Source organism: Passer domesticus, chromosome 10, assembly GCF_036417665.1.
Source record: "Passer domesticus isolate bPasDom1 chromosome 10, bPasDom1.hap1, whole genome shotgun sequence".
Lineage (NCBI taxonomy): Eukaryota > Metazoa > Chordata > Aves > Passeriformes > Passeridae > Passer > Passer domesticus.
In genome coordinates, this window is record NC_087483.1 from 18,428,010 (window position 1) to 18,442,806 (window position 14,797).

General features: G+C 38.7%; 1 protein-coding gene across 9 annotated transcripts in view; it reads right to left on the reverse strand.

Moving 5' to 3' along the window:
• The window catches only part of PARD3B (par-3 family cell polarity regulator beta), a 531,684-nt gene that overhangs the window by 249,188 nt on the left and 267,699 nt on the right, over positions 1-14,797 (reverse strand). For 7 of the 9 annotated variants that reach the window (XM_064434188.1, XM_064434182.1, XM_064434186.1 and 4 more), the window contains one exon: positions 10,564-10,670. The exons of the other annotated variants lie outside the window; for them this stretch is intronic. In XM_064434188.1, coding sequence (XP_064290258.1) covers positions 10,564-10,670 — 107 coding nt within the window. The remainder of the gene's footprint in view (positions 1-10,563; positions 10,671-14,797) is intronic. 9 annotated transcript variants of the gene reach the window in all.

Below are 14,797 nucleotides of genomic sequence, written 5' to 3' on the forward strand. Positions count from 1 at the left end.
CACCCACCTCGTACCATCCTGATATCAATGGATGGACCTGCCCTATGGACAGCAACCCAATTTCCCTTCTCTTCTGGATGATGGCATGGACCATTTCCCAGGCTTAACAACAGCCAACCAGAATGGTCTGAAGACTGAAGTGGAACTGACTTTTTTTTACCTCACATTAATTATGCTATTTAGAAATGTACAGTATGATTAGTAAATAATAAAAATACTGTATAAAAACTTCTCTAACTCATTCTGTCTCTGCTCCCCTGAACCTCCTTGGTAGGAACATAGGACTTACAATAAAGAATTCTGCATTTTTTCCACAAGGAGCAAAACATTTTGATTCTACGTGTTCTCACCACTATACAGCAGACCATCTCAGTCACCAACATTTTCAGGGTACCTTCTGTAGAATATTCTTCCATCAGATATACAACATTACTGAATTTACTGTCTCAGATAAAAATCCCAAAACATTCAAGGTGACTCATACTTCTCACAAAGGAAATGCAGATACATTTATACATCAGCCACACTGATCTCATAGCTGGAATTTGTGCCACCAAGTTTCACCAACACCATTAATTAAAAAAACCCCACAGCTTTGCAGAAGCACACACCAATATGTGATACCTAGGCAGCTATGGTGTTGCTACACAGATCTGAGGAAAATGTTCCTATGTTCTTTAAAAACAAATATACAGTTAAGACTATACTCCTTGGCTGAAAAGAATACCACCAAAACATTTGAGCAACAAACACATCTGTCTGTGAGAACTGCGATATTTCACAGACTTGACTGATGTATTTATTTATTATCCATATTTTGGCAACATCTTTTAAAATCAAATTGAAGGGGATATCATTGTAGCTGCTGATAGAGATTTTTTTTGTGTGTGACTTAAAATCCATTTAAATCTGGTTTTGTTCCCTGGCCCCTCCTCTTTTTATCATGCTTACAATTTCTCATAGAAATGTTTTATAAAATTCCCCTTGGAATATGCCTCTTCTGCCTATTCTGAAACAGAATTAATTTGGGCTTTTATGGAAAGTATCAAAAAATGAAACAACAAAGACTAACTAGCCCTTGCTCAGTAATGCTGCTTGCAGAACTTACTTTACCCCAAAACAATGTATTTCTGTTTGATTCTCATCCTGCTGCTTGAAGGACAGAAAAATGTATGCAGACCATAAAAGAAAGGGAGGGTTCGGGCTGGAAGTGAATGCCACATCTGAGGAACCTTCACTATATTGTCTGACTGGCGTGAAGCCAGGCGAAAAGAAGGGGGTTCCTTTTGTTTCTCTAGAGCTGACAGATGTACCGTGAGCTTGATTGTACTTGGTTATTCCAAAAGGCAGAGGAAAGAAAGAGGAGGTGGTCAATTTATCTCCCCAGGTGTTAAAACGTGTAATCATCTCGGATGTACCCAATTAGGTCAATGGAGCAAGTATTCTACAAGAAACAGCAGCTCTTTCATTTCAGGTCCAAGTTCATGTCACTCTAAGACAGCTGCTACATAGACAACAGCACAAATACCAACACAGAGAGTAATTCTAACTCTAAGACACCATATATGCTCTCAAAGATATCATGAGATGCTTCACTGCAGTCACATTACATGGTATGGTTCAAACACTCAAATACAGAGAAGAGGGTATTATAGCTTCCGTTGGGACTGACACAAAAAGAAGCTTTTTACTTGAATCTTGAGAGACGAGTTTGAGAATCCATATTGAAACCTTTATTAAATCAAGGTGAATTAAAGGCAAAATTATTGTTACTATTACTTTAAAGCAGACAATTAAAAAAGCACAAGCCACTACTCAATTTTTTCAAAAAAACCCCCAAATAATCTTACAGGAACAACTGCCCCCCTCTCTGGGGGGCATTTTTATTTCTCCTTATGATACTGCTTGGAATGCGTAACACTTTGAATTGGCAAATATGGTTCTTATGATCTGAAAAATTACTTAAGAACAACTGTGCCAAGTGAGACCACAGGTATGTCCATCTTTGAATAGCAGGCTGCCTCACAAATTGCTAATTATTGTCCCTCACAGTACAGAGAAATAGTGGCAACAATTTGCTCTTGCATCAACACAGTTATTCTACAGTCTAATCACTTCCTCTTAGCTGAAAATTTGCATATTTGTTTTTTGCATATTATTTGTCTTAATTTTATTTAAAGTTCTTTCAGAGAAATCATACTGCTGACGTTACAACAAAAGGTCACATTAGAGGCCAGAAGCAATCACTGCAATTACTGACAAAAATTGAAAGTGGGATGTTTGTTCAAAATCCTGAAACTCACTGACTCACCCTTACTATTTTAGTCTACATTCACACTGATCTTAGTTTATTATTCCTGACTCCAACATGTCAGAACACCTGCAACAGCAAAAGGACACAGTATACAGGAGCACTAAAATATTCTTTCCTCCGTTTCAGTTGTCAATGTCAGAAATTGTTTCATAGGCACTGACTAAAATCAGGACCTGCTGCCATAAAAAAATTCCAATGCAATGTGCAAGTTTCAAAGAGACCTATATTATTATCACAGCTCAAAAACCTGTAAATCCAGATTAACTGAGACACAGAAGAACAAATCTCTAGATTAAAGTGTCTCCAACAAGATGGGTAATTTAATGGTGAAGAGGTCTCACCTAACAAAATAAAACCATAAAAAAGAAATCTCAACTCCTCAGAGTGTGAATAACTGTCAATCCTGCAAAAGAAACAAAGCCACGTGTCTGACTTTTGGAGAAACACAAATATTAAACAAACAAGAGTAGAACTTCATACACCTGCATTCCAGTGCACTGGAAGGTAACATATTAAAAAATCCAAAATAATTTTTTTTTCCTGATGTCACAGCATTGTGTCTAGGTCAGTATCAAAGATCTTTACTATTATTCCAAGTTGTCCATTAGATTACTATAGTTATGGAAAAAGTTACTTAGTAGTAGGCATTTTTGAAGAACACTGACTGAGAACCTATTTTATTTTATCTAAATGCTTCTAGAGCTTGACAGTAAATGATATGCATGAGCCATGTTGACTGTCATCTTCCACTTTTGACTGTCAGACATGGAAGTAACTTGCTAATGTTTCATTCCAATTTCAGCACCATGAGCCTGTTGCATACGCTGCCTGCTAAAAGCTGTTCCAGATGGAATGACAGTATTTTGTAGGACCCCAAAGATGTAGCTATAGAAATGAATATGTGTCAACAGCATTGACAGCATGACCTTTTTTCCCTTTTTTTGTCAACTGTTCTTATTTCCACCCTTTAATTTTTCCACATTCCCTGTAAGACAGGCGACTTAGGAAAACAAAGAGTTTCAGTCTCTCAGCCATCCTGGATCACCTACAATCTTACTGACCTGACTGCTCAAGGCAGAGGACAAGGGAGGAAGGTGTATAAACAATAAGGTATCTTCAAAATTACAGCCAAGGCCCAAAATTCATTTTAAAGAGGAAACAAAACCCACTCTCCTACTAACATAAGAACGACAAAGAGCTTTGATGATTTTCTTAATGAACAGTCAGTAAAATGCCAGTACCCCTCACGCTGGAAACAACCTGGTAACAATGAATAACAACTTCCACTGATTACACCATTTTTACTGATAATTTATATACTATGTTAACATCACAGAACATTCGTTATTAGCTCTTATTACAAAAAAAAAAATCACAAAAAAAATCTACTTATCCTGTTGAAATAAAAATATGTAAATTACACCCACTGCTCATTTTAAACAATACAGGTAAAACAATACAATTTCTCTGACACACAGGCTGTGGAGGAACAAAAAGAACACTTCTCCACACACACACACACATATGCTGCTCTGCACCCTCAAAAGAGGGAATTACCACAGGGCACTTCTCTCCTTTTCCAGATGAACAATTTAGTATTCTGACAAACATTTAATTTACATTTTTTAGTTTTTCCTCTACAATATAAAATAATTTCTTTTTGACACAGAATGCCACAGCACACAGTACAACAAGAAGAAAAAAGGCAGTAGAGGGCTGTAAGGCAGCAGAGAGAATTGAGAAGGAATGGCTTTTGTTATTTCGACAGCCCTCAGCTCGCTGCATAGTTGGATTTATAATATGTTCTTTAAGAGCAGCAGTTTTCATGGTGTAAGAGTGCCACACAGCTCTGGTTCCTGCAGTGCTCACACCAACAACTTCAAAACTAACTCACTGCAGATGTCCCTATGATCATCTAATCAGACATCAAAAGCAATATACTGACAAGCTCCTGTGCTGATTAGAAGTGTTCTATATATGTTTCACAGCGTAAACAGACACACAGTAGTTGCTTCATAAATGGATTCACCCACATCAGAATTCCCTTTTAAAAAATTCCAACTGTTTGGAACTCCCCAGCTGAATGACAGAAAATCCTTTTAAATCTCCCCAGATCTTCTGTTCAGCTCTAAATCACAGTATTTCAAGAGCAAGAGTTAAATTATTAATAGGAAAACTTTTACTGGAAAAAAGCAAATGCCTCCCAGAATTAAAAAACCTTCCTGTTCTGAATGACAGCCTAAGACCACACCACATCAGGGAGGCAGCCTTGACTTTACCCTCCAAACACATGGTAATGTCTAAGATCTATTTCCAAATCTACTTTGATGTCTGATTATTATATGTCAACAAGCATGGATTTAAAGCATTACAAGTGCACCAGCATTGCTAGTTCCTGAAAAAATACTGTTTCTCCCAATATCTGATCTCCTCAGAGTCCACTTCCTGCAACATTGAAAGAGGACCTGTAAGAAAGATGGGGACAGACTTTTAAGTTGATAGGGCAAGTAATGGCTTTAAACTAAAAGAGGGCATATTTAGACTAGATAAAAGAAAGATGCTTTTACAAAGTAGGTAAAACACAAACAGGCTGCCTGGAGAGGTGGGGGATGCCCTGATTCAAGATCAGGCTGGATGGGGCTCTGAGCAACCTCATCTAGTAGAAAATGTCCATGCTTGTGGTAGGAGGGATGAAACCAGATAACCTTTAAGGATCCCTTCCAGCCCAAAGTGTTGTATGATTCTACCACATTACTATGGGAGAATTTAATATTGGAATTCTAACACGTACAGAAGGACCGGAAAAGTCTTAGTATAAACCTGCTGAATCAGGTTATGAACTCTATGGAATTATTCCAGCACTGTGCCAAAAAAGACTGTTTCTTCCCTGTCCTACTTTTAAATAGCATGACAATTCTAATATTTCTGGGTGTTTTTTTACTAAAATACACATTTTGTAAGTACTACTCATAGTCAAATTTGTAGTATATCTTTATGTCTGCATATGTAGGTAATACCATATAGAAAAGAAACAAATCATGAAGCTGCATCCTTACACATGTTGATGTTATGCTAATTCACAGACTGCTAATCAGGACAGCTAATACACCACAAGCACAATTAACAGCCACAAGAACCAGAGGAGGTTTTGACCCTTTTTAACAAGAGCTTGAAACATAAAAATGTTCTAATTATATATCAACCTTATTCAAAATTGCAAATTACATGTCCACAATGCATAAAATACAGTCAATTTCAAGTCCTATCTAGGCAAAAATTGAAACTGTATTGAGCCACAGGAGCAGCTCTTCAATTGATCCAGCATCTCATTGTATCTTTAAATATGGATAAATACAATTTAATCCACCAGTCCTATTGATTAACACCAAGATAACCTAAGTATTTGTCCAGAAAACATGTAGCTATAAAAGAAAGTCATGCAGAAAATAGCATACTATAATAATCAGCAAGTTAACAAGACGGGGTGAAATCTTAGTCCCACCAGAATTCTTATCAATTCAAACAGGATCACAACCCTCTGTCTAAAACTTATGACAAATCAAGTCTTATGGTAGTAGAGGAATCTGTCCCTGGGCAAAAACAGACAACCTGAAGTTACAGCTCCAGAAACAAAAGTTCAGATGTTACAATTATACAGCAGCAATTACTACCTGAACAAACTGGACTGAGCAGAAGCAGCAAAGTATGTTCTTTTCCCTCACACCAAACCAACAGACTTTCTGCCTTGCTGCATCTCATCCCTACCATCTTGGGCAGAGGGATCCAGTCAGGAACTTCTGAGCTGGTGAAGAAAATCCAGAACTGCAGCTCCACTCAGCAAACTGGGGACAAGTTTTGAGCAAGTGTTAGATGTCCCAAGAATGTTTGTTTCTTCTGGAAGGTTACAACCATCTCAATCCTGCTGCACGGCTTCACTCCAGAACAGAACCCTAGCTGATAACTACGTGTCCATTGCTACTCCCACTTTTGTGAGGCCAGGCTATTTGCAGCCAGAAAGCAGCTGGACCAGCCCTTGGCCTTTGCCAGAGCAAAGCTATGGGCACAGAACTTTTCAGAGAAGTAGAATTACAGAATCCCAGGGTGGCTTGAGTTGGAAGAGGCCATAAAGATCACCTAATCCCAACAGCCCTGATACAGGCAGGAACACCTTTCACTAGACCAGGAGGCTCAGAGCCCCATCCAACCTGGCCTTGAACACACCCAGGGATGGGCATCCACAGTTTCTCTGGGCAACCTGAGTCAGTGCCTCACCACCCTCACCATAAAGAATTTCTTCCTCATAACTAACCTGAATGTGAATGTCCCCTCACAGTTTGCAACCATGATTCCTCGTCCTGTCACTACAGTTCCTGATGAAGAGTCCCTCTCCAGCTTCCTTGCAGGTCCCCTTTAGATACTGGAATGTTCCTATGATGTCTCCACACAACCTTCTCTTCTCCAAGCTGAACAGCCCTAACTTTCTCAGCCTGTCTTCATAGAGGAGGTCTCCAAGCTCCTTACCCACTTCATGGCGCTCCTCTGGACTCAATCCAAGGTTCACATCTTTCCTGTACTGGGAACCCCAGAGATGGATGCAGCACTCCAGGTGGGGTCTCACCAGAATGGAGGAGAGAGGCAGAATCCCCTCCCTTGACCTGCTGGTCATACTTTTTTTGCAGTCCAGGGTCCAGGTGACCTTCTGGGCTGCCAATGCACATTGCTGGCTTGTGCTGAGTTTTTCATCAGTCATCACCCCTCCAGTCCTTCTCCGTAGGGTTGCTCTCAATCCCTTCTCTGCCCAGCCCACAGGTGTGCATAAGTACATTAAACTAATTCTGTATCCCTGAAGTCCTCTCTGGATACCTAGTTTTCATTCTGGAAAGCCTGGCCAGGGCTCTGTGATCGTAACTAGGCAGAAAAGCTGAAGAGTAGCTTTAATAAAGTAAAAAAATCATTAACAAATACTTTTTCTTCAATACAAACAAAGAAAAAATTCTGATGTATATTACCCCTATTTTTCCCTGATTACTGTCTCTAAATTTTCCAGTGGCAGCTATCACAATAAGCAAAGAGAGGTTTGGATGAAAAAAGAAACTCAAATTTCGTACCATCTGTTAAATGACTTCCAGCCTGAGGGAACAGATGCTGGACTTCACTATCAGTTTTTGATTGATCTAGAAGTATTTTGTTAATTGGGGCTAAAACTACAGCTACGATGTGTCGGAGAAGATAGCAAAGTATAGCCCAAATTCTCCTCAAACTACCTGATCATTTGGAAAAGGTTTTATTATTTTTGTAATCACCATATAGCATTAAAAAAAATCAGATCTTCCTTTGAATAAATGGGACAACATCTGAAAAACAGAACACATGCTCTGCTTGAACACATACTCTGCCATAAATACTGTGAACAGCTCAAATGGTTCATCAGGTTCTACCAGTTCACCTGAATGGGATAGCAAAGTTCCTTTCTTGTATTAGTGCATGTTTGCTGTCCTATTTCATGCATTACTCATTGCACAACTGAAGTGCACTTTCCAGGAGGTAAATCAGCCTTGTCTTCAGAGAATCCCATGGTAGTCGCCTCACAAAAATCTGCGGAAGCACTGGTGCATCGGTGTAGGGCAGCCTATGGGTATTGCTACACAGAGCCCACTTCCACGTGTACCAAACACCAAAATGACAGAAGTGCCAAAAAAGCTTAACGAATTATGAAAGTCACTTTCAATTACAAAATAATTGCTAAGATAATTGTGGCATAAATACAGAGGCTTAATTTTCACTTACATGCACATGTTTCATCTAGCAACAGTTCTGGGTTTTCTAATTTGCATGTGACTAAAGGAAGCAGTTCAACGTGAAAAAAACTCTGATTTGTGGCAAAGAAATTTCAGTATTAGTTTTAAATTTTCAGCAGCAATATACAGAAGAAATGAATTTTTTCTAAATGGCGCTTTAACACTTGAAAGACTATAGCTATTTTCAAAATGCAGTGTTCAGTTATTTCTGCCATGTTTTTTCATTTGTCAGATATTGATTTTTCTGCATGTTTTAAAACAATCTGTACCTAATTTAACCTATGTTATTTAAGCTTTCTGTGTTTCCCAGAACATTATGCCAAAGCATTTCAGTATGATTGACGATGAGAGTTTTAGAAATGGTACTATTACGAAAATAAGAGTTAGAGTAACGTATTCTGCTGTAATAAATTTTTGCTTTCACAAAAAAAACAGAACAACACCAAACCACAACTTTGAACTTTCTGAGCCTCCTCCCCTTCCCTTTACATGATATATTAAAAAAAAGTCCTTCTCCACCCCTGTTACTAGTCCAGCTTTGACTGTCATCCCAGCAGCTGACAGATGGATGCTCTGTATTTTAGCACAGGGAATTCCTTTAGGCTTAGAAGACTCTTTTGTACTGATGCAAGTCAGTGAAGCATAGTGATGCTTTAACCTCCAAGTATTACTGCAATCCTCATGTAATGGCATAAAATGCACTTGTCACCACTAAAATTACATAAAAAACCCAATTCAACAAAATGCTGTTTCTTCCTTCTTGACGGTCTATAAAGCATTCAAAATACACCCTGGAATGAAACAGATCTCGCTTATTTTTCCACCCTTTTTTGCCATTTTCATGGTTATAAAATACCACGGGTGAGCATTACGTACTGACATACTCACTTTATATGTTTCTCAGCTCTGCCAAGAGTGTGAGATCTGCACTGTTAACCAAGAATTCTTCTCTGTACTTTCATTTATCAGACTAAGTCACTATTTCATTAATATGTAAATGCTTGCAACAAACATCAAGAAAAACCTCTCAGCTCAAACAGGTCTGACAAATGATGCAGAACTTTGACAAAGTTCAGCCCCCTGTAACATCATAATGTACTTGGAGAGTCACTGAGACTTTTAAAATTGCACCACTTAGCAAATAACACAAGCCGTTGTAAAATAAGGTGCACACAAAATATTTAGATGCATATGCATTTGACCATTCAAAGAGAAACAATGAACAGTCAACTAAAATCCTGTGTTGGCTTTCAGAATCACAGTGTTAGAGTGAGACTCATAGAACATTATTTGCATGCAAGTCAGCTGACTGTGTATTTACTTCCTTTATTCACATGAACTTAACTGGAAGCTTGGTCTTAAATACACCTGCAGCTGAAATGTTCCCACCTCCAGCACGTGTCACTGAACCCCAGCCCTCCCCACTACTCCCTAATGTGCCAACACAGCCATTTGTGGAACCTTGCTCTAAACTAGTTGTGATCTAGTCTGAAACATCCCTCTTGCACCAAAGACCCGGGGCTTCTGAGTGTTGCTTTGTTTTGAAATAAACCAGCCATAGACTGTTTTGCACAGCTGGGGACAGGGAGTGAACCGCAACATTGCGTAGAGAATCTAAAGGGGAAAAGGCATAAATATTACAAGCAAATGAAAACAGCAGCATCATTTAAGCCAGCATTCATTTGGTCTAAAGAAGAGCAGAACTAGATCCAACAGAGCTTTCTAGGCAAATATTAAAAAATAGCTTTATTCTGCTCGAGACACTTATTCCAGTTGACATTCAGAGATTCTATTGAATTTCATTAGTTTAGAAGTAATGTAGGAACACTTTCCCCACACACAAAACTTCAGGTCTTAAAACTGCAAAGTAGAACATGTGGCCCAATTGCAACTAAGACAGCATCACTTTAAGAAGATTAAAGACTGCAAAAACATATGATTAAGAGTTACTGCATCTTCACTAATTGTGGCTTTGCAATAGAACTTAGTAATAACTATATTGCAAACAAATTTGCCCTCAAAAACAGAAAAGTCAGGTAAGACAGGCAAGTGAGATAAAGATGCAGGATACTAGCAAGGTACCAATGACAGAAATACTATTAGAAAAAAGAAAAATGAAAAAGGGTGCAAGACCAAAGAAGCAATGATAAACTGGACAACATGATACTGAACAAATAAATAACTGCTGAAAGTTCAGGTCATATTCCAATGCCTTATGACACTATTGAACTTTATGTAAATCTCTTATTCAAAAAAAATATATAGAACATCTGTTAATTGATTGTATCACCTAAAACAACGATTTTTTCCAGAGGAAATTCTCTACTTTACAGAAAACGAGTATGGTGCATTTTGTTCTAGATCCAAATACACGTATAGCTTATAAAACTACTAAATACCAACAGGTAAGAAAGGTTTTGGTCTTAAGAAGGGGAGTCACATGACACCTACTGTCACAACATGCTTGAGACCATGGTCACTGGGATGAGAAGCACTTGGGAAGTCAGTAGGTGCACCCAAAGATGGATCACTGCTCCTCCGTACCAGGAGTGGTGTGCCTGTGAGACAAAATAGAATTCAAAGGTTTAGGGATGCCAAATTAGCACAAAGGAAAGCTTCATGTGGTTAAATAAGAGAAGTGTGCAGCACTTAAATATAAGCTTATCTGTGGTAATAACCACCTGTTAAACTACTAGATCTGATAGGGTCATACCATTTCAGATTTACTTAGCTAAAGAAATGGCAAAGTTTTGATGCCCTGATGTAATAGACCTCCACCCATGAGATACCTAAATTAGGTAAACAGGAGAAACAGGCACCTCCTCAAAAAAACAAATGACTGGCTGCATGTATCTGTGACCATCAAGTGAATGAACCATCAAGTGTACCATCAAGTGAATGAAACTGAGATTACAGCTGTCAGTTATAGCACTAATTACAGTGGCTGGGGCTAATGGCAGCCATAATTACTAGATCTAGAAAAGAAGTTTGAACATGCAACAGTTTTTTGTTAGATGCTAAAAAAGCTGGAGTGATTCTACTACATTCACTTTCAGCACAACTTTGTCAATGTAGCTGGAATAAGTACCTTGTGTTGATGAGGGGCAACCAGAGAACCTAAAGCTCTTTTCCCTTCCTCATGGTGAGCAAGTTTTTATATGCAGGTAATCCTTTCTATGCTCACTTCAGCAGGAAACCAGTAAGAAAAGCAGAAGTAAGACTTAAATTTGTGTCCTGGTATTAAGGGAATGCTTAAAGATCTGAAGGTAAATAATGGTTTTTCTGCCAAGTGAATATCATCTTAGTACCAAGAGCTATGCATGTTTTTACAAGGAGGTTGGGTAGAAAGGGACTGATCACCAAATTTTGTGTTATTTTCCAAAAGTGTCCATAGGTCAAAATGAACCAAATCTCTCCACCCAAATATGCTTGTTCTTCACATAAAGCTGAGGAGAAATTTGTTTCCCCGCTAGGCATATTTGGTACGATGGTGTATAAAAGCTAAATACAAGTTACTGCCTTCTTTAAGATAAAAACCTATACCTTAAAATAAATTTTTCTGTGTATGACTAAAGTTTCTGGTGGTCTGTATCAGACTTTTTGTCTGTCTTAAAATACAACAGTCTGAAAACAGATGCTGAAACATTTCTGTGTGATTCAACACAACCTGGTCTCCATCTCATTTTGACATAAACATGAACAATACAGAGGAACTATTGAAAACCCTTTGCACTGGTATTTCTATTTGTAAAACTTGCACAGCTCAATGAGCATACTGTTTCTTATACTCTTCAAAGCTGTCATCCCAGCCTCGTTTCTCATTTCTGTCCTCCTTTTTCCAGGGTGAGAAATCCACAGTAACTCTAAGAAGGTACAAAAATTTCCCCAGAGTCAACTTAAGAGGACAAAGATAGGAAGGGAGTGGGATGAGTGAACTCACACAAAAAGATGATTTATATCAAGCTCATCCTCCTCCCAAAGCCAACACTCTGAAATTGGATTTCTTCTTTTTTACTGAGCTGTCTTCTACAACAAACTCCTAATTTCTTCCTTATTCCTCAAGCTGAGAGCAAGATGAAGGCTCCCAACCCTCTTACTGCTTGGGAAACGAGACCCTTGCTTGTTCCAGGACCTTCCAGCAGCTACACACCAGGTGAAGAGGTCTCCTGTACCACACCGCTTCACCACTTCTGTCTGCTCTCTGTATGGACTGCTTCAAGATCCTCCTTCTTACCACATTCCCAATCCTCAGTTCAGAAGATCCCCTTTCATTTGTTTTTGGTCAGTGTTTTCCAAAGAAATTGAAACAAAATTTACAACTGTCTAAACTTTGCAACCAAAGTCTGCAGGAAGCAGCAGGATTATAGAGAATACCATCCTCCAGTTCGGAAAGATGGCCTTGCAGCTATTTTCTTTCTTTTTATTCCTGCAAATTTTTGCTTATTGCCATGAATGAAATTTATGGTGCTCATCTGGAATGCTTCCCTACTTGTAGAAAAACAACTGGATTTTTTGGCTATTACATATAACGCTTTCTCTTTTCCCAGTATGTCGTAAATTTTAGGGTCCTACAGATAATTTTTTACTTGAAGAGAAAACCAGTCTATTTTCTTCATTTTTTAAATGTATTTACAGACATGTAACATAATTTCTTGTACAGAAATATCACACGTCATAACATCTCTGTGAAATGAGTCAGCTGTAGTCTTTAGCTAAAATTACACAAAACAGTCCCTCTGGCCCTTATTGCTTTACATGTGCACACCACAAAAACACAAACCAAACCTTTTATTAGACAAAGATAAACTGAACCAAAAATTTCTTGTTAATAGGAGAAAATCCACAGCAAAGAGGATGACTGATAAAAAAGAGAAGATGCTGTACCGCCCCTCCTTTTCAGGAGAGTCCCTTATTCCCTTTCATGAGGCAGCAATTCTCAGCAGCTCCCAGAGCTAATGAACTCTGCTCCATCTCCCCATCTCCTCTGTGGCTCGCGCTGTTCCCTGCCATAAGAACACATCCCATGCCTCTCGCTGCATTCCAGCCTATGCCTCTCCCACGGGCTCCTTTCTTTTTCCAGCCTTCCCCTACCTCCTCTGCATTGCACAACTCAGGTCTCTTGAAAGCAAGCACGCTCCCTTGCATTCCCAAAGAGAAACCTCCCCACATCTGTTGCCCCAGACTCAACCTGATTCAGGAGCTGGACCACATCCACTATCCATACATACCTTGAATTCATTCACCCCCATCTTCCTCAGCCATGAACAAAATGTACTGAAAAACCATCAGCAATACTGCTTACTACAGACATGCTGTAGAAAATTACATGCATTTTCTTAAAAGATTCTGTCATCTGTTTTCTTCTGTCAGGAAACGGAATGCTGCCTTTTCCTTACAGCTTTCCTTTAGTCAGGCTGTGTTACCACATTATTCTACTCACGCTCTTACATTTGTGCTGAACATTTATAACCACCAATGTAAGTTCAAACACAAAATCCATCTTTCCCTGAATGATGAGAGAGAAAGCAACTCCTTCCTGCATACCAAGTTTATCATAGAAACACATTTTTTAATAAACACTACTGTTTTGTGCCAGTGTAGCACTTTGTATTTTAAACTTAGGAACTCAGTTCTAAAAAATAGTTATCTGCATCAGGAGTTCAGAGACAACAAAAACTGAAATACATATCCAAAACTTTTTCTCATAATGACAGCCTTTAACCTTCCACTCTTTAAAAATTTGCAGAGTACCTTTTATTATGGTACCATAGCACCTTCTAAGCACATGTGTCAGCCTTATTCACAACACACATTCTTAGAGAAAACTGATAAGGAAAACGTCCTGCAGTTATCCCTGCTTAAAGTCTATCACTTATTTTCAATTAATGTAGATCAATCTTTTCTTTTTGCTAGCACCACCCTCAAAAATTAGTATCTACACAGACTTATGGTTAACAGTGTATTTTCCCTGAACTCTTATGTTTTGGAAATATTTTTTTAACTGCAAATATGGTTGAAACAAGCATATGGTACAAACCACACTTAGATTTAAATTGGTTGCATTAGGGAAGGGAAAAAAAAAGCCCAGAAGAGATTTCTGCCATTTGTGTACAATTAGAAAGTGAAAATTTTCATCAACAATGGCAGAAGAAACATCTCCATACCAGATGTAACCCTATTGTCTTCGTTTGTTTTGCTAGTTATTTCAATTTCACAAAAAAAGCTGTACACAGACATGAACACATACCATGACCAGGAGTGTGCTCTGCCTCACTGAAGCCCCCTGGTAGTTCAAAAATCAGCATCTGAGGTTAGGGGGGCCCTGACAAACCACAAGTGATGTGTTCAAGAACACTGTGCAACCACAAGTAAACAATGCAAGGTCTGGATTTCCAGCCACGAACATGGTCAGGGGAACTTTGGAGCTCCAGCTGCCCCTGCTGAGGTCCCCCTAAGCTCTACGGGGTTTCCAGGCTCTGACTTCTAGCATCAGATTTCAGGCCTACATTTAGACAGTTCAGTACTGCTCAAGATGACCAATATCACAAAAAAATATTATTCCTATCCTTTCCTTCCTTAATTTCACTCATTTGCTCTAATGTCGCTTTGCTCAGTAAAGCACAGTCTGCCTACAGCCTGAAATCCCTTTATTCTTTGTGATTTAAATTGTAGGTTGCTGAAAAAT